The sequence below is a fragment of the Phodopus roborovskii genome, unplaced genomic scaffold (genome assembly GCF_943737965.1).
Source record: "Phodopus roborovskii unplaced genomic scaffold, PHOROB, whole genome shotgun sequence".
NCBI lineage: Eukaryota > Metazoa > Chordata > Mammalia > Rodentia > Cricetidae > Phodopus > Phodopus roborovskii.
The window spans coordinates 6,374,327-6,395,174 of NW_026126418.1; the positions used below are offsets into that span (position 1 = coordinate 6,374,327).

At 44.3% G+C, this 20,848-nt stretch overlaps 1 protein-coding gene across 3 annotated transcripts in view; it reads left to right on the plus strand.

The window, feature by feature from the left end:
* The first annotated feature begins 1,058 nt into the window (after positions 1-1,058).
* The window catches only part of Ldlrad3 (low density lipoprotein receptor class A domain containing 3), a 227,897-nt gene continuing 208,107 nt past the window's right edge, over positions 1,059-20,848 (plus strand). For all 3 annotated transcript variants that reach the window (XM_051184082.1, XM_051184083.1, XM_051184086.1), the window contains exon 1: positions 1,059-1,174. In XM_051184082.1, the coding sequence (XP_051040039.1) occupies positions 1,129-1,174 (46 nt within the window). In that variant the 5' untranslated portion in view covers positions 1,059-1,128. The remainder of the gene's footprint in view (positions 1,175-20,848) is intronic.

Here is a 20,848-nt window from a genome sequence, read left to right on the forward strand (position 1 = left end):
ACATGAACTAGTCCCTGGAGAAGTTTGTAACCCAGCAGCTGCCCAAATCTTTTCTAAAGTTGAAATAAACAAGGGCAGCACTAGGGCAGGGCCATTGTCTTCCCATGTCCTTAATGTTCAGAGGCAAACAAGCATCCCTAGGGGAACTTGTTTACTTGCCTAAGTGTCATTATCAAAGGTCTCTTCAAAATGCTCCTTTTCCTCCTTAAAGAGATTTATTTTTATTACTTTTACTTATGTGTATCTCCGTGTGCAGTTGTGTGTGGATGTCACGTATGTGTCCCCAGAGCTCAGAAGTTACTGGTTTGCATACATCTGGAGTTAGAGGCTGCCAGGTGGGTCCTCTGGAGGAGCAGCAGGTACTCTTAACTGCTGAGTCAGTGCTCCAGCCCTATAATATGCTTTTCTGAAGAAAGGAAGAAAGAAGAAAGAAAGAAAGAAAAAAAAAAAAACATATAATGCCCAAGCAATAGAAACTAAATTTTTAGGGGCCTTAAAATTCTCCGAAGCTCATGGGGTGGTCTCAGTGTTCTTAGGTCTCAGGATGACCTTTCTTCTTTGCTCTTCAGGTGGCTCCAGGAACCATATTCAGAATCACTTGGCTTGTTAGAAATGCATACCTATTGAGTTGGAGTGTGCTTTTTAACAGGGTCCCCAGGCCTGCTTGACGCATCTTGGAGTTTGAGAAGCAATGGTGGTATTTCATCCTCACAAAAACAAAATCCATTTTCTCCTAAGAACGGGTTCTTTGAACTTCTTTCTCTCCTTGAAAGCACTTTTGCAGTTAAGAATCCACCTTAGCTCTGGGGAAATAACTCTCGCATCCCTTAGGATGTAGAACAGGGGAATGGGGCCGAGCGCAAAGCAGGGCCAGTTATGAGGGCCTCCTAAGTCTGACCCCTGAGGTAGCAAGAACTGGATCTGTGGAACCCTACCAACCAGGACCCTAGGGCAGAGTACAGGCTGAGAGTCGCAGCCGTGAGCTCCCAGAACTTGGCTGAGCCCTCCGGCCGGGGAGGGCAGGGGCGTGGCCAGGCCGGCGAGAGGGCGTGGTCGGCGCCGAGGGGCGGGGCCTGACCGAGGCCGCGGGGCAGCGACGTCGCTGGGCAGCGGAGCGGCGGCCGCGCCATGTGGCTGCTAGGGCCGCTGTGCCTGCTGCTGAGCAGCACCGCGGGTGAGTGGGGGGCTCGCGACGCACTTCACCGGGCCCGGGGCGTGGGGGCTGTTCGTGATCGTCCCTGCTCCGCTCGCGGGCCTGGGCTGCGGGCGTGGGTGTCCGTGGAGGGCGGACCCGGGCGCCTGGCTGGCCGGGACCCCGCGAGGGGCCGCGGCGGGGCGCGCGCCGTGCTATTGTGTGGGCCGGCGCGCCGGGTGCTGTTGTCGTGTGTTCGCGGGCGGAGCTTTGTGTGGCGCCCGCTCCCTGGAGCCCGGCGGCCGTCCGGATTGGGCGTAGCTCGAGTGTGGTTCAATGTGCTGGGAACGGAGGAGGGGAAGGAGAGTACTCTACTTTGATTTCGGGTCTTCCCTGACGCCCGCAGCCTTTAATATACACTTTCCTGCCTCACTCTCTCATCTACCCTGCCCCTGCGACTGCATCCCAGCTTCCTTTCTCTCCTTCCTGGGACTGTGTCTGGTTTGGGAATAGTGAGATCCAGTGGGACTGGACATGGGAACCACTCGCTCATCCTGGGAGCAGATCTTTAACTTCTGTCTGTCGCAGACGCCTTAACCTGCGGGCAGCTGGGAACAGAGGAGAGGACTCGGTGCTTCCTCTAACGACCGTTGGTCCCTGCATCTCAGAGCGCCTGTATCCTGAGACCCGCAGGGTCCCTCCCAGGCAGAGTGCTGTTCCCAGGAACTTTTCTGCTGATGTGGGCACGCTCCGAATTCCAACTTGGAGCCCTTCCCCTCTGCCTCTGCCCGCCGGCCACAGCTGTCAACAGTCCCTCCTCAGTCCTGCCCACCCTTAACCCCTAATGTTTATTTCTGGGCAGCTGATGCTCACTGAATTTTCTGAAGATTCCTTGCACTGTTTGGGTCACTCACATGTCTAATTTATATTGGATTTCTCCTAATGCTCCTAGAAGTATTTGTCGGGAGAAGTCCATTCTGAGCTACCCCTTGCAGATGACAGGGAACCCTTCCTGGAATTCGCGGGTCCTGAGCATCTTCCCAACCCACTGGCCGCCCCCACCCCCAAGACATCATCCCTACTCCTCTGAGACTCCATTTAAATGTTTGTGGGGTTTGCTCAGCTTCCAGTGAAGGGCTAGACTCCTGTGGTGGCTGTGGTTTTTTTTTTTTTTTTTTTTTTTTTGACCAGGTCTGAGGCCCTGTGTTCTGTTTGTCTTGAGTTATGGGAGAGGGGGGCAGGGAAGGAGGGAGTGAAGGATGGAGGGAGGGAGGGAGGAGAAAATGAATTAGGCAGCTATAAGCAGGTGCAAGTTATTTGGAGGCTGTTAGAGCAGGCTCAGTTCCAGGGCATCTCAGACATGAAGATCTGCCTGGATTCACACATTTAATTCACATAGCAATGGCATGTCCCCTGGCAACATCCAAGCCCACTCTGTGTGTGTGTGTGTGTGTGTGTGTGTGTCCACTGTTTATGGCCAGTGGACACTAATTATCACATCTCTGTGTTGTAGCGGGTCGAATCTTAAGTTCACAAAAATTATACGTATTTCTCCCTGTAAGCAATAGTTATTTAATATGCCTGTGGATGTATAACTTGGAGCTCAAATCATTGAAGGAGTCACAGGGACCTATAAAGTTGGGTTAGGGTAGGGACAGAGAGCCATTGCAGTGTTCCTTGACAGAAGTTGGTTGTGGCTTTGGATTACCATGACTTCTTACTCTAGGTCCTTTAAGTGGGTTGAAGTGTTTTCTTCTTATCCTAAGCATCATTTTTGTATAAGTACCACGTGCTAACAGATTGTGCCACTGAAGTTCCCCCTAAGTATCATTTCTTAAAGCCTGAACTGTGTTTTTGTTTTATTCCCAGAACCAAGTGTGGGAAACAGAGCTGGGTTGTTACCTGTTGGAGCAGGTAACTTTGTCTCAAAGGTACCCAAATCCTTTCCTGTAAAGTTAATAACAGAGGGGTATAGTGGCCAGGACATTGGATTTTTACCTCCTGATAGTCTATAGAGGAAACCTGGGGTCCGAGTTGAGCCATAAGTCCAAGTCTTGGGTCTTTAAGAGACTAGAAGGCCACTGCTATTCCAAGAACCATTCAAAGCACTTTGTTGTTCAGGAACTTTCTGAGGCACCTTGGTGCATGCTTTCTCTTCCTTTGTTTTAGCATTTGCCTTAAGGAGGTGAAGCATTGGTTGTGGCTGTCAGTGTTCTTTAATACTTCATGCTGGAGAGGCTAGATCGCTTCAGCCCTACAGCACTTCATCTGATGCCCTGTTTTCTGGCACCTGGGTGATGTACATGGTGGGTTCAAGTGTGTGAGTCTTTAGATATTTTGAAAGGTGGATGTGAAGGTGAGTGGGTAGGTGGTTGGTCTTCTTTCCTGGCTGGCTTTTGCTAAGCACCCCCCCCACACACACACATATATGCACCTTCTCCTCTGGTCAGGGAAGACTGGGAAGAGGTTGGATTTCCTCTCCTGGCAGCAGTGTGCTTCTTAACTTTTTCTCCTGGAAGGATCTGCTTCATGGCCTAAGGGTGGGTTTTATTTATGTTTTAACCATTAGAGTAGCTGCACATAGCCTATCCTGGTCCAACAACTACACAGAAAGTACAAATAAACACACCTTGTTGTTTTTCACTTCAGAGGGTTGTCTCTGGGGCTCCCTACTGGGATGTGAGGTATTGTTTTGTTTTTTGTTTTCATTTTCATTGATAGCTTACTAGGTTATGTATTTTAACATCTGTTAGGAAGGAAGGGGATGGGGATTTGACTAGTAAGTGGCAAGCTAGTCAATTTCTGGCCTTAAACCCTGTCAGAAACCAAAGTTGCCAGAATAAGCTGATAGTGGGCTTGTGTTGCCACCACCATGGTTTTTGTTGTTCTTGTTTTGGTTTACTGATGAAGGGTTTTATGTAGCTCAGGCTGGTCTCTAACTATCAGCCTTGAACTATTCAGATGAGGACAACCTTGAACATTTGATTCTCTTGTATCTGTCTTTTAAGTACTGGGGTTATAGGCATGGGCCACCTCACCCTGGTTATGTGGTGCTGGGAATAAAACAAGGGCTTCATTCATGCTAATTAAGTGCCCTGCGACTGAGTGATGTTTATTCTATGCCTGATAATTCTGAAGCAGTTGGGAAAATTTGGGGATTGGGAAATTATGTGATGTGCTATTATTGTTTAAAAGCCTTGTCCATTTGCACGGGAGATGAAGGGACCCCAGGATTCATGGCCCAAGTCCCACATATGGAATGTTCATCTTGCCACTGAAAACAACTTGACTTTTTCCAAAGAGCTCAGGTAGCAAGTAACAGCATCTCATTCTGTGGCTCCTAAAGGGATCGAGGGATCAATGGTTTTCTAGGCACCATGGTGTGGACTGAAGTCTAAATTCTAACACAAGCTTTTCTCAACCCTTTCCAGCCTCATGGGCAGTGCTCCTGAGTTTGTTCTGCCAGGGACTTTTGTGATTTAATACAACCACCATAGAGTTTGCCCATCAACACTATCCCCTTCGTCAGATCTGTTCATTGAATGGATAATGCCCTGAACTTATTCTACAGTGGCACCAGCTGTCTCTAAAGGACTCACTAATAGTTATAGTGGGAACTTTCAACAGATCTCAATCTTTGTGTGAAGATGTAGGTTTGCCATATTAACCTCAGCTCTACCATACATATGGGTGAAGAGGATGCTGTAAGCCAAGGCACCTTTGCTGACTGGAATGGAACAAACCCCAGGGTGCTCATTCGTTAGGCCCTGTGTATAAATAATTTTGTATAAATTTTGTATAAATAAAAATGAAAAGATGAGCTATGACACATGTTAAGGTGTTAGAGCTGTATTAGTTATGGGATACTTCAGGGACAAATCTATTTTTTGGCTATTGAGTTTTCTTCCCTTTCTTTTTCTCTTTGCACTGTCTACTCAGCAACCAGTGAGGTGTTTTAAGGACTGCACCCTACTTGCATTGGAATGGCTGTGAAGAATACTTTCTTGGCTGCTAAGGATACTTCTCTATTGTTTTTGTTGGGAGTGTGGCCAGCTACTGTGAAAATGCAACATTTGCTGATCATATCATTTGCTAGGTTGTTTAATATGCTCAGCAGAATGAGTAGACTCCTGAGTTGCTGTAGCTGTTCATTCAAGAGGGATAACAAACGCTTATCTGAATTAGGATTGTGAGGGTTCCCATAGCTGCTTCCAGGAATGAGGTTAGTCTAGTCTAGGGTTTCGTAGCCTTAGAGCCATTGACATTTTAGAGTGAATAGTTGTTTGTTGTGTAGGACTGTCTCATATGGTAACAATTGGTAATCTCTCTGGATACTACCAACTTGAAAACCTCCTGTGTAGTTGGGTGCCAGCTTTCTTGCTATTCATTGTGAGCATTGTTGTCCACCCTAAAAATCTCTGCTGGATTACATTCTACTTCACTGTACTTGTCTTTATGCATCTGGATCCACACAAGTGCAAAGATGTAAAAATACCCTGAATTAGAAATGCCCTGGATGCCAGCCTTCCCTCTCACTTTCCCATTGTGCTGTAGTAAAAACATTTGGAAATTTTGACTGCAGCTTTTGACTCCCTGGGAAGAGACATATGCCAATAAAGCTTATCCTCGAGAGGTGGTAGCTGACACCAAAAGCCACCTGGCTCGCTGAGTGTTAATCTTGGGATGTTCCTGTGCTTAGAGCCTGCGGGCTGAAGGAGAACATGCTGCCTGGATTTTTGCCTTGAGAATCATGTGTTGAAATCTTAACCCTGGAAGTCTCTCTTCCTTCACTCCATAGAGCTAGGGATCGCCTTTCTAAGCCCCCTTCCTTCTCTGTGATTTCTTTAGTGGGTATCAAAAGCCTGAATAACTTGGGGCAGTTCTGTAGGTTGTGAGGAACTTATCTATGCTCCTAGCAAGGTTTTTTTGTTTTGTTTTGTTTTTCAGTTCACACCATATTGTTTTAAAGTTCTGTTCTGTGTTGCTTTAAGACTCCTCGCCTTGCAGCTGTCCTTTTCTTTGTTTGGTCCCAGACTTCCTTAAGTTTTTTCCTTCCTTGTCTCTTCAGATGAGCCATATTAACTGGTTGGCTCCTGCCTTCTTTGATGCTTGAACTTGCAGAATGAAGGAAGCAGGTTCCCAGAGGGGAAAGCGGAGGCCTTCCCTCCAGGCACATTTGTTTCAGTCTTTGAAAGCCTTTTCTACTGAGGCGTTCTGCTTTCCCAAGCTTTCAGCTATCCTTTTCCTTTTTGTCTTCGAGTAACCAGAACCTGTGTCTTAAGCCTCATTCATATGCCCAATAGTGTGATATCAGCCCTACACACACTGATGCTCTGTAGTGCTCAGAAGTGCAAAGCTATGTAGAAGGGAAAGACCTACAGATGGATGTGAGTTTGCTAATCTTTTTATGGTAATATGTGTGTTGGTGTTTTAAGACTTCTCAAGCTTTGCCTTTCTGAGATCTGATTATTTATGTGGATATCAGACACTAGTCTTCATTGGTCCAAAGTAAGTGTGTGTGTGTGTGTGTGTGTGAGCACGTGCGTGTGTACGTGTGCACATGTATATGTACACCTTTGTTGCTTGGTGTCCTTGGGGACTGGTTCTAGAATCCCACTTAGACACCACCGATGCTCACATCTGCATACAACTTAATGTTCATCCTATGTACTTTAATTAGCCTCAGTATACTTAAACAATACTTAAAACACTGCATGAGTGATTATTACAGTAAATCAATAAAGGAATAATGACAGGAAGTCTGTCCTGTCCAGAAGAGATGCATTTTCCCAGTTATTTAAGTTTGTGTATGTGTGTGGTGCTTTGTGCGCATGTGTGATGTATATGTGTGTGTGTGGGGGTGTGTGTACGTATATGGAGAGTAGGTAGGCCATTGTATTTTCCTCTGTTGCTCTCTGTCTTAGTGCCTTGGGACAGGGTCTCTTACTGAACCAAATGCTGGCTGTTTTGGCTAGGATGGCTGGTCAATGAACATGGGACATCCTCCCTTTGTACCACAAATCTTGGAGCTATAGGTTATATATGCACCCATGCCTGGCTTTTTAGGTGGTTACTTAGTATGTGAACTCATGCCCTCATGCTTTCAGAGTAGGTAGACTTACCACTGAGCTATCACCCTAGCCTGTTTCCACAAGAGCCATCTCCCCGGCCCATATCCACATACTTTTGATCGTCTTACCACTCACTGAGCCATTGCCCTAGCCCGTTTCCATGTTACTTTTATCAGGAATTGTTTGAATGTACAGGTGTGAAACCTGCAGGTGGATACTGAGGGCACACTGTATATACCTTCCTTACATTTTACCTGTGCTGACTAACCCCTACTACATTGTACATGCCTCAAGGCCTGGGACTTGGTTAAGCATTTGTGTCATGTTTCTTGTTTCTTATGTGATGCTGAGGAGAGTAGGAACAGCTCTGTTCACTGAAGGTCTACTCTGTCAGGTGGGATGCTGTTATGGCCAATTAAAAACACCACCAGAATACTCAGGCCCAGAATCTGGGCAGGAAAGAAGTATAACAATGAAACATTAAAGCCTTCCATTTCACTAAGTAACTACTGTGAAGTATCTGAAGATTCATGGATTCATGGGTAAATAGACATGTACACACAGGCAGAGTGCAGTGAGTTCATGCCTGCCTCTGGTTGCAGCCCATCTTTTCTTGCTTTCTTGTATGTGTTTCCTCAGTTCTGCTGTGAGCCACTTGTGCACGTCCCTGCTCTCATTGGACACATCTTTGATATTCAGGAGTCTTCAGCACTTTCTTCATCTCCTGTGGATCAAAACTTGTCTTCCCTTGTTTCCTAAACCCATGGTGATGGGACTGCAGCTATTTGGGAACAACTTTTTCTTTTAAGTTTCTTAATCCTTGGCTTTTACCTACCAAGAAAATAAGGAATTGTACTTTTTTTTTTTTTCCCCTCAGTGAGATTAGCTTTAGTATTAACTCATTTGGCTTCATTCCCTGTCTTTTATGATCACATTTTTTATTTCAATGCCATGTTTGAGTGTCATCTTTTGAAAGATATTTTAAACTGTAGGTACATTCAACCCTGGCAGTTCAGAACTTGATGAAAGTGACAACATACAGATATGTTCATAGCCAAGTTCATCCAGGCCTGGTCAGTGATCAGTAAATCACACCCCTACCTGTTGTGCTGTTGCCCTTAAGTCCATTCTGTCTAAGCTGTTACAAAGTCAAAGATGCTCTTAACTATCTTTATTCCAGCTCATCTGTCTGCTCATTATTTTCAAAACAGCTGTACCAACATCTTTTTTGGTTTATGACATTTATTCAGGTAGGTGATATGTTGGTTCTGTCTTCTTTTAGATAAGCCAAATAAAAGGTGAGGTCAATTGAAAGCCTCCTCCATGAGGAACTTTCATGATACCAGAAGGTTCTGTGCAAACTTCCAAAGGAGGAAAGCAGCTGACAGTCCTACCCAACTGTGATGCTGTGAACCACAACAATAACCCTAGGGCACAACAATAACCTTAGGGCACAATAACCCTAAGGGTACAGTAGTGGCACATAATACCTTGGTAGTAACCAATGGTTTTCTGATTGGATTCAAGATCCACTGAACAAGAGGAAAATCATGCTTGAGTGCGGAAACCTAGTTAACTACCCAGGGCTAGTGAAGTCATGGATGTTGGAGGAGAGCCTATAATGACTACTTTACTAAACCAACTAGTTGGCATAATCCCTAGCACATTTTACCATATTTGTCCTTCTACCCACAGGTAAGTATAGTTCTCAATACCATAGCCAGGCAAAACGCCGAGTTTTGGAGGCCAGTCCCAATAGCGCCATCTACAAACAATTCTGCTACCTAAGGCTCAGGGAACACTGCAAACATTGCAGAAAGATTCAAAGAGTCAGAAGTTCAGGGAGTTTGCTGTGAGACCTTGTCTCCTAGGAGTGTCAGAAGCTACATCCCATAAAATATCACTAACATGACTGCCTAAACATGAGCTAAACAAGGACAATAACAATAGACATGCTAAAGTGGGTTGGGAAACCCCATGAGGACTTAACCGTACACAAAGAATGACAAGCAACTAATGCTGAGAATGGGAGAAATAGTAATCCCTGGAGAAGAGACACCAACTAGTTATTATCCAATACCAAACAGAGAGCCCTGAAAACACATGTACAAGTAATATTATACAGACCGATGAGGTTGTATTTTACTGTAGTCTGCAGAAAGATGCTGAGAACTGTTGTCTCTGTCTTCATTCCCTAAGCCAAGGAAGGCAGTAGTGCTTTGCAGGTTACTATTTCTTTTAGTTTATAAAGCATTAATTGTTGTGGGCAGATCAGAATGGACCCTAGGACTTTAAACTCTTACTCCTAAGGTCTTTCCAGAGAAGTGAGAGTGAGAAGCAGTCTCTAATTTTAGTGAGTCATCGTGCCATCAAGAGACGGTGATAAATTGGGTGAATTCTCTGGTGCTAAGTCTAATTGATTTTTGACAAACAGTGCACTGTGTGGATGAGGCTGTCTCTGTCCTGGATAGTGGCCACAAAGAGGGAAGGCAGCCACTGAGCTTATTCTGGGGCTGGAGGCAAGTAGAATTTATGAATAGCTTGATTTAGAAGACTTGTAAACCCAAGGTGCCAGTTTCCAGGTGGCAGCCGGGTACTTGTGTATGTGTTGGCATGGAGAAATGAAAGTAAAAGGGTGTTTAATTTTACAGCATTAGAAATCTCCCCCTGCTCATTATTGCAGGGTCCAGGGAGGTTAGCTGGGGAATCAGGGGTGTGTGTCTTTGATGCCACTGGAGCATTTTCCATCAGACTTCGCTTTGAATCAGAGCAGTGTTCTCCTTAACTAATTGGAAATGGCTGAAAAGTGAACCCCAGTCATACTTGTTCCATGGTTGGTTGAAGCCTCTCATTTTGTTTGGAAAGTTCTAAATTTAACTTGTTTTTCATTATAAAAATAAAATGGAAGAGTTTTCAGGAAAATGGAAGAGTGATTAACAATGTAGAGTATTCATTTCATTAGTACCAAAGCCATAAGAAAAAAAAAAGGTTGATGCTAAGAAAGAGCAGAACAGAAATGAATGCAGTTTTTCAAAAGCAGACTTATAAAAACATCCTTGTAAGCATGATTAAAAAACATGGTACTAGCCAGTGAGCCCTGCTGGCCTGAACCCAGGGAAGTAATACTAGAAAAGTGAATAACAACTATCAAAGAGATAACACTGGAAAGAATGTCTTATGCATTAGGGATAGTCTTTATCAATGAAAGATGTTAAAGGGAAAGTATAATCATGGGTGGAGCCTATGATGTAGCCTAAAATTAGCATTCCTAAAATTCTTTTGTTATTCAAAACAATGATAAAGAACGTGTAACAAAAGCTAATGGATGTTGAAAACATAATGAAGTTGTTCATTTTTTTTTTTTTTTTTGGAGAACAGAGTCTTGAGAGATGGCTCCATGGGTAAGAGTGCTTGCTCTCACATAGACCTGAGTTCAAATTCCAAGCATCTACAGAAAAACCAGGGTATGGTTACAAATGCCCATGACTCCATCATTGTGTGTTAGGGTGGGGGTGGGGGTGGGGGTGGCAGAAACAAACTAGCAAGCGCTTGTTCAGTGGGAGACTGTGTCTTAAGGCAATAGGTGGGAAATGGTAGGGGAAGACATTTGACATTTTGTTTTGGTCTCTGTATATACACACGTAGGTTTACCAGCACACTCATAGGCATGCAAGAAAGACACACACACAAACACACACACACACACACACACACCCCATCCTCTCTGCATCCTCATTTGGAAACAACATTAAAAGCACCCATAAATATGTGATTCGGCAAGAACTCCTGAACAGAGGTGGGTTCTATGGGGCAGGTGGGGTCCCCTGTGTTCTTTGTTGTCTCTGTCTTTTACTGGTACACTCTAGAACCTGGTTCAGTGCTTGGCATCTTGTCAGCCACACAGCATGTTTCCAGTAAGTCATCTAGAAGAAGCAATTGAGGGGGCGATGTGGAGAGGTGGCTATACCTTTGAAGATAATGAATCAGGGAGAGAGCCAGATGAAGCCACAGGGGATGAAATGTATCTGACCAAGCCAACCATGCCCTTTGGTGACTAATTATTTCTCCTCTTGATTTTGGAATGGTCTCGTTGATTTTCAAAGACTTGTAAGGATAATTACAAGAGATATCCTTGGCTTAAAAAGAAAAGGAGGCCCTTGTGAAGGAAATAGATTAGAGCAATTTAAAACCAGGTGATAAATTAGATACATGCATTATGAGACTAGCATGCCCCACATGTAAAAAGTTATGGCAGGTCAATGAAAACTGCTGTGAGTCTTAACTCTGTTGGAAGGAGGGTCACATAGTTTACTGACCCAATGGGAGAAACTTATTAATAAAAAAGCCAAACTGTTCTATTTAAATATCATTATTAAAAATGTTAAACACTCAGAACCTTATTCTGATCTAGTTTAAAGGGAAAAATTTACTTGTGCAACTACACAAATGACTTCAGGAAGGAAGCACAGCAATAAGTAGTATATTGAAGGGAAGTAAAAGATGGTATCTATGTCTGTGTCTATATCTATACATATGTATTTGATGTGTGTGTATATATATACATATATATATACATACATACATATATATCTCAGTTATAAGACTAAAGGTCAAACAAAATGTTGCTAACACTCACACAGAAAAAAATATCACCCATCTGTTCGGATAGGAGATTAAGTAAAAAGCAAGAGAGAGAAGTAGAATGCAAAGCTAGGGAGATAAAATCCATTCTACAAGGGGACTTGATGGTATCACTTCAGGTTTACATGACATTGAGCACTAAGATAGATTAAGCAGGCCACACTGCTAATGGCAACATGTTCATTAACCAACAAATGTCTCATCATCCCACATAAAGAGACACAAGAAATAATGAACATAATGGAAGTGAAGGCTCTTTAAATGTTAAATTAGTTAGTGTGTAGAAGTCAGAATTTATTTAGAGGATACAAATACGTCATGTTTTCTTTTAAGTTTTTGGTAATAGTGATGTTGAGATCTAAGGAATGATGGGTAGGTGGTAAAATGTCTACATTTGGGAGTGGACCAGTGAGCTCACTGGTCCATGTGGGAGCCTCCCAGGGGTCTCTCCTGCATACAGCTGCTCCTTGGATCTGTTGGCTATGGAGTCTTTGAAAATCAGTCCTCCCTGCTAATGAGATGAGAAAACTCATTAAGATTGATCTGGGAGCCTGACACCAGCAGCTTTTCAAGGGATGTCTGTGAGTGAGAAATGATGAGGACAGCTTGGGACCTGTTATAAGGACAGAAAAGGTGTGTGTGTGTGTGTGTATGTGTGTGTGTGTGTGCAGTTTTAAAGGAAGTATTCAATCAGGGATACATTCTGAAGACCATGTTATGTAATTTTTGTTATTCTCTGAATAGCATTTATAAAGTGTGCTTGCACACACGAAGATAGCTCTGACATGAACAGGCAACATATTTTATGGAGCCACTGTGGTGTATGTGGCTCACTGTGGGCTGACATATCTTTACATAGCACGACTCTATTACACTTTTTACTATTATTTTGAATGCTCTCCTTTGTATATCCACTCAAACTCCACTGTTAACTCCAGAGTTGCACTGGTAGCAGTCACATGCATCCTGAGTCCTTCCCTCATTGGATTAATGAGGAAGTGCCACCCATGCATAGAGTGGAGGAAAGGGAAAAGGCACTGTTTTTTGAGGAAGTGTTAGCAGTAACCTGGCCTCCTCTCTGAACATTTGCACACAGGCCTCCACACTTGCTGCTGTGTGGGTGGGTGGATGCAAACTTGCATAAAATGCAGGTAAGAGTTCTGTCTACCGGGTCTCTTGTTTCTTCCTGGGTTTTCAAAAACGATGTTGGGCAGCTTGACTGGGAAGAGATGCTGCCTACCAGTCTGTGATCCTTGCCCAGCTACATGCAGTCTTGGGGAGTATATTTGCTCTCTGTCTGTGTAACTCAGGCTGTGGTTATTTGAGCAGTCTCTCTGAAAAGCTGCGTGTCCATTCTTCAGACATGGCTAGTGAGACTTACTCTCTAGAAGCCATTGTTCTGTGTTCAGCTTCCAACCTAGAATTCATCACTGGCTTTTAAAAAGCCACCTCTACCTCGCACTTGATACTGTTAAACATACCATACTATATTACAGTTTATTCATGCTTGTTCTTAAGATTTAATGGTTACTAAACCATTAAAAATTATAAAAGTAATGTAAATTCTTTAAACATATATTTTCAACTTTAAATCCTAATATAGAGTAATTAACTAGTATATAATATAAAGTACTATATATAAAATGTATGAACATTACATATAGTATATTATATATAATATAGCTAATATATAACTAATAACATACAACCTATCATTCAGATTTATCAAATACTATTATGTTCCATTTAAATTTGCATTTAAAAATATTGCTGATATTATCAAAACTTACCTCATTTCACTAAGTCCTCTCCCACCCTGGAGTTCACAGCTATCGTCAAATGTATTTGTACCCTTTCAGTGTTGTGTGTGTACATGTTTGTCTGTGACGGTGTGCATGCTCTTTATGTGGAGGTCAGAGGGTGGCTTCCTCTGTCAGTCCACCTTGTTTTTGAGACAGGGTCTCTCTCCCTGAACCTGGAACTCGTTGCTTCAGCTAGACCACTTGGCCAGTGAACTTCAGGGATCTGCCTGTTTCTGCTTCCCCGTGCTGGGTTATGCATGTGCTTTTAAAAAGAGTTTTGCATTTGAAATAGCTTTTCTTTCATCTATTTTGATTATGATTCCCCCTCCCAACTCATCTCAGATCTTCCTCACTGCCTCATTCACCCAAATCGACACCTTTTCTTTCTCCCATTAGAAAACAAACAGGCATCTAAAATAATAATAAATAAATAAGAAAACAAAAGCAAACAAACAAGAATGGGGGAGAACAAACAAGCAAGCAAACAAAAGAGAGGCAAAGAAAAAATATAGGAAACACATTCAGACACAGAAACACACAACTTCTGTGTCACTGTCGCTGGATCTTGCAGGCAGATCATCATTGTATGAAGTGTTTGTAGCTGGATTGGTGTTTACTACCTCCTCTGGTAGGGTGAAGATTCTAGGTGGTCACCAACTCGACCTCTCCATGTTCAGCGAGTTATGTAGTGTTGTCTTCATGCAGTGTGCTTTTGTAGCCCTTTGCCATAGCTCCCGTCAATATGTTTGTGTCTCCACCTAAGGTCCCTTTTCCATCCTGAAGTTTGGATGGAGGAGGGCATGCCCATCCTGTGAGGCCCCGGTCAGGAGGCGGGGACTGCTGACAGTCTTCCCCATGATGGTCTTCGCTGACTCAACAGCTGCTTGTGACAGGCTCCTGAGTTCTGGGGGCCCTTTTGGCCACTGTACATGAAAGAGGCTTTGTAGAGACCAGGGAGACTCAGGGCCTTTGCTTGGACAATAAAGATAAAAAGTATATATTTTAAAGGGGCCACACCAATGCCTCCTTTTTCTGTTTAAATTTCATGTGGGAGCTGGAGGATGGAGCAGGATGGGAAGAAATGAGAATTTCTTTGGATTTGTGGTGGATGGGGTCCCGTGCACACATACAGTATGTGTTTGTGTGCACGGGACCCTATCCACCACTGAAAGGACATTTAGTGGGTTAGAAGCCTGATGTATATGAGAAACAAAACAGGTGTAAAATATTGGCTTTGCAAAATAAATTGTCACATAGAAGCAATACCATGGAGATAGATACATCATTGTAAAGACACAACCAGAAGTAGATGTGATCGGATCAATAATGAGATAGAGAAGCAGCAAAGCAGAAATAACCTGGCAGGGTGTCAGGTGCTGGGGGAGGAAACCCAGACCTTAAGGGCAATAGTTTAAAGTCTGTAGGATTTGATTTCTAGTTACTGTTCACTTGTACAGCCTGAGATTTTAGGTCACACACACACACACACACACACACACACACACACACACACACACACACAGAGAGAGAGAGAGAGAGAGACAGAGAGGGAGGAAGGGAGGGAGGGAGGGAGGGGGAGAGAAAAACATGCACACATATAAATATTAGTAGGCTTGGTCTCAGGAAGAATTCAGCATTGTATATGAGTTATTCACCCTGTCTGCCAACCTCCTTTAAAGTGGCCTGTTCGGTATGTCACTGGTGGTACAATGTCATATTGTTCTCTCACTTGTAAGGCAACACAGTGGGTGTGGTTGGAATCTAGCTTCCCCCCTCCTAAGTTACTAAGAGTTTGTCAAGAGGAACTGCACACGGATGTCAGGTGCTGTACAGTGTGTGCTAGGATGGAATTCCAGGCTGGCCAGGGATGAGTGTGTGCGCTACATCTTGGATGTCATATCTACTCATTTTGCTGGAAGTAGAGGGGGCAGTAGAGGCAGAGGTAGAAAGAGGACATGCCCTCCTGTGAATACTCCTCTTATTCAGCGTTCCTACTGTTTGGCATATACTGAGTCCCAGGTCTCAGACATGTGGAAAGTGCTTTGTTCATTTAATTTTCTTGCATGCCCTCAAGGTTGCTAGGATGAAGGGACTATGCTGAGCACAGCTAGGCCTAGTGGAAGGCCAGAGCTCAGAAGCTCAGCGACTAAGGCTTGTCCTTCTCATCTCTCACCCCTGTTCTGTGGTTGGTAATGAGCACTACAGAAATGAGCTGAGTCTGCTCGCCCAAGCCTCTGCCTTGCTGGGTGCTCTGTTCAGAAAGACCTGGGTTGGCCCTTCTCTTGGAGGCTCTGGGTGTGACAAGGGCATGGCCTAGGCTGGCAGTTGCAGACTGGAGGCAAACCATGGTGTGGATGTGGAGACTTTGGTGAGAGGCTTCAATTTAAGTGGTGAGAATAGGCTGGGCACGTGAATTTGGTTTGAGAAATTAAATCAGGAGGAAGGCTGCACTGATTTTCAGTTAGCAGTTGCCAGCCTTGAATACTGTGAACCTATAAAATAATGAGGGGGGGGGTGAAGAAAAGAAATCATAGAAGTTGGGTTTCTTAACCCAGGCCACCTACTTTTATGTGATGAAATAAGAATGAAAAATGTGCTCTCTATTATTTCATCACCTCTATGAAAGAAATGGCTGTTTTTGTTCTATTTGTGTGCATGTGTGTAGGTGTGTGTGTGTGTGTGTGTGTGTCTGTGTCTGTGTGAGATGGGTGTAATTCCCCACTGATGAGCACCCACATAAGGATCAACAAAATCAATTGAAACAGTCACAGGAGTTGCAAGGCAACTACATACAAAAGTGCCTAGACATGTCACTACCAGCACTCTACACAGATCTACTAGATTCTTAGATAGTTAGGAGTTTAGGGGGATAGACTCACTCTGAACCCCAACTCTGAAACTTAGGTATATTAGATACCCAGAGTATCCATTTCTCCTTCTGTGAAATGGATATGATACTGTCTCTGTCCCCAAAGAATCTGTTAGATGATTTAGAATTAGCTCCCACTTACAGAGCCCCAGTAGGCACCAAATGAATGTGGGCTCCTGGCTTTCTCAGTCCCCTCCCTCTTTCAGCACGTTTTATCCACTCCTGCCTTTTGCAATGGCCTCCAGTGCCTTTGCATAGTGAGAGTCTGTCCCAGAAAACCTTTGCCTACACCCCAACTGCCCCAAACCAGAAAATTAGTCACCTCCTCCCACATTAAGATCCAGATCTGTCCTAGCAGGACTGTCTATATGTCTGGGCCCAGATATGTGATATAAGAACACTCTGGCCCACAATAGCACTTTTACTCTCCAGCCAACAAGAGCAGAAAATGAAGAAACACTCCACTTCCCCTTGCTAGACTTAAAGGACCAGGCCTGATTCTGAGCACAAGCTATGGCTATATTTTCATATTAAGATATGATTTCTTGGCGATGGAGAGATAACTTGATCAATAAAGTGCTTGCTGAGACATGAGCCTGATCTCCAGAACTCATGTTTTCAAAGAGCCAGTTGTGGGAAGTTGCACTTATAATTCCAATGCTGGGAAAGCAGAGACAGGTGGATCCCTGGGGCTCATGGGCCAGACAGCCTAGCTGATGGGGCAAGTTCCAATTTAGTGAGAGCTGCTCTCTCCAAGCGGGTGATGCCTGAGAAATGGCACCTGAGGTCAACCTCTGACCACACATCTGCATGCTCACAAACATGCATAAACCTACACAGGCACGTACACACACAGGCATACACACACACACACCTACACAATACACACATAGAACAAAAGCTGATTTCTTTCATACAGTGGTGATGAAATAACAGAGGGCACAGTTTTTTCATTGTTCCATCGTATAAAAGCAGGTGATCCAGCTAGACAGTGGTCCAGCACTTAGGAGGCAGAGTCAGGCAGATCTCTGAGTTTGAGGCCAACCTGGTCTACAGAGTAAGTTCCAGGACAGCCAGGGCTACACAGAGAAACCCTGTCTTGAAAAACAAACAAAAAAAGTAGGTGATCTAGGCTAAGAAACCCAACTTTTGGGATTTCTTCTTCTTTTTTCATTGTTTTATAGGTTCACAGATTCCAATTCTGGAAACTGCCAAGCAATGGAAATCAGTTTGGCTTAGCTGACTCACCTTCCTCTTGGTTTAATTTCTCAAACCCAATTCACGTACCTAGCCTATTCTCACCATTTAAATGGAAACTTCTCACCAAAGTCTCCATATCCATACCATGATTTGCCTCCATCCGATTGATCTGCTCATTACATTCTATATTAGATTTCAGTTTTGACCCCTTCACCTGTGTGCATACCAAGTGCTCCTGTAAATCCAGCGATGCTGTGTGTCTTTTGTGGCACCTGCACCTCTCACAGACCAGTCAAGTTTGGTGCTGGTTGTCCTAGTCTTCATACTGAAGGTTCAGGAAGTGAAGAGAACCTCCAGACTTCCACTTCTGGCCCTACCTTCCTGCCCCTTGACCATAGATGCTCCCCATTCAGGTTGGTGTGAACCCCAGGGAACCTCCTTGATAACTCATAATGGAATTGTTGAACAGCTGCCCAAGGATGCTTTTCAGCTATTCAGCATTTTTTCTCTTTTAATGGAAGCTCTGACTAGTTGGTTAATCCCAGGTTCTCTCAGGCCACTTAATTTCCTCATATTCAAGCATAAATCCATGAAAAACAAAAAACAAAAAACTACTCTGCAGACGCTTAAGGCTTCAGGAGCTTAGTCAAAGCCACCCTCAAGTTGTGAGCAGCTGTTTTGATCAGTGTGATAGGGAGGGGCCGGTGACTGGCAGCATGATTGGTAAATGAAGGCCCTGCCCATGATCTATTAGTCACTGCCTTGTCCAATGCTCTTTCAGCTCTCCAGGGAGCCACAGTGTGAGACTACTCAGGCTTATCTTGCTTGAGCTTTCTGTCTCCATGGCCTGTGCTGTTTCTAGGGCTTTATCTCTGGAAGTTTCTGTTCTGGCAGGTAGCTGCATGGTAGAACTGGAGCTCTACCCCTTGAGTAAACTCCTGTTTTCACAGTAGCCTGTGGGGCTTGTCCTTGGCAGAACCACCACATGGGTGCATAGAGACCTTGTTTTCAGAGATTCACTGATAAAGTAGTTACATCACTGACTTGGTACCAACTTCTGGGTGCATAGAGACCTTGTTTTCAGAGATTCACTGATAAAGTAGTTACATCACTGACTTGGTACCAACTTCTGGTTTGCTTGTTAGTGTGAAAAGACCATCATCACAGTTTTGGTTTCTTGCATGTAGCCTTTGTTTTTATGAGGAGCAAGCATAGAGGCCAGACTTGATCTTTCGGAGAGAGGCTTCTATGTAGCATAAACCTGTTGTGTGTGTGGCAAGATGAGAGCTTCCTGTGTGATCCTGGCATTGTCCCCACTGCCTTTAATCCTATCAGGAGTCACGACTCAATAATCTTGAATTGTGTCTCTCCCAAACACATGTCCAGTAGCTATTCATATTCCTATCTATGAATACGACATTGACATTTTGCAGGAAGGGGGTTTTCATTTGATGTAATAAGTTAGGATGATCTTACTCGATCAGTGTTGACACTCAGTGATTTTCAGAGGTGTCTTTGTTGTTGTTGTTGGTGGTGGTGATGTGTGTGTGCATGTGTGCGTGTGTGCGTGCGTGTGTGTGTGTGTGTGTGTGTGTGTGTGTGTGTGTGTACAGTCAAGTGGGTACATGTGTGCATTTGTGTGGAGCCATATGTCAACCCTAGGATATACCTCTTGGAGTGTAGGTATGTGTGGTGTGTGTACCCATGGAGGCCACAGGAGGACATTGGGTGTCCTACTCTTGTCACCCCTTTGAGATAGGGTCCTTACTGAATGTAGCCCTAGAGGTTCCCTAGTCTCCACTCTCCATAGCATTGTAATTACAGTGTGCACATGCCTGCATCCAACTGTATGTGCATCCTGGGCTTGGACCCAGGCCCTTATGCTTTCATAGTGAACACTTACCCATGAGCCATCTTTCTAGCTTCCACCTTGTCTTTTGAGACAAGGTCCTGACTGACCTTGGGCTCACTGATTATACTAGGCTGACTGGCCAGCAATCATTAGGGACCCTTTTCTCTCTGCCTTCTTGGTGCTGGGATTGAAAATAATTTTTGCTTTCCTATTTTGTAAAAATCATGCATTCTAAGATCGAACTTAGATCTTAATGCTTGCATAACAAGCACTTTACTGACTGCCCTGTCCCCAGTCCATGTTGTTTGTCCCGGTCTCCTCCCCCATACCTAGAACACACACATTGTCTGGGGACATGACGATCACAAGAGGCCAATTGGGATAGAATTCATGCAAGACAAGGGATGCCTGGGATTTTCAGCAACCACCAAAATCTAGAGACACATGAAGGAGTTTTCTCAGGAATTAGCCATTCAACATTTTGACTTTGAACTTCTAGCTTCCAGAAGCTGAAATCACACAGTTCTGTCTTAACCCACTCAGCTGCTTGTAATTGCCAGAGCAGCTCGTGGGAACAATCAGCTACTAACTCTGTTTTGCCAAGGAGCACAAGGCTCAGAGGTGTTACACATTCTGTCCTGAGTCACTCAGCACTCATGAGTGGATGGGGGTGTGTGTGTCAGGGGTGGGGTGCCTGACAGGGGCTGTGTGTGGAGTGCCTGACAGTGCCACTAAGTCCATGCCCTCATTTTCACTGCTGAGCCGGCTCAGTGGTGACTTTCTGATGCTGGTAATCTAGGACATCTTAATGAGCAGTGTGGTCTCAAAGGGAAGCCATACAATTACAGCGTGGATCTGATTCGGGTCTGGAATGGGGGCTGCAGTTTCCCTGATTGGTTTGGTGGAGGCTGGGTTTCCTTTTGTTAAGCAGACACAGACTGGTATCTTCTGTACTGCAGGGCCAAGTGCGGGGTGGAGACAGATGCCATGGCCCCCAGTAAGACTGGGGGAAACTGAGGTCTAGGGTCCATCTGTGGAGGCACACTGCCTGTCCTAGTCTGCCTGAAGTTGAGTAAGGTATGAATATTCATCCTCCAACTTCCCCAGTACATGTTGAAATTAGGGCTAGTGAGGTTGGAAGGACATAGGGATACCAGTAGAGGCCTTAAAAAGTGGGTGAGTGTGGGTCTCAGAGGATACCCTTGGGTGTCAGTCCTCTCCTCTACTGTGTTTGAGGTAGGGTCTCTTAGTTACCACATGGATATGCCTAGCTGTGTATGC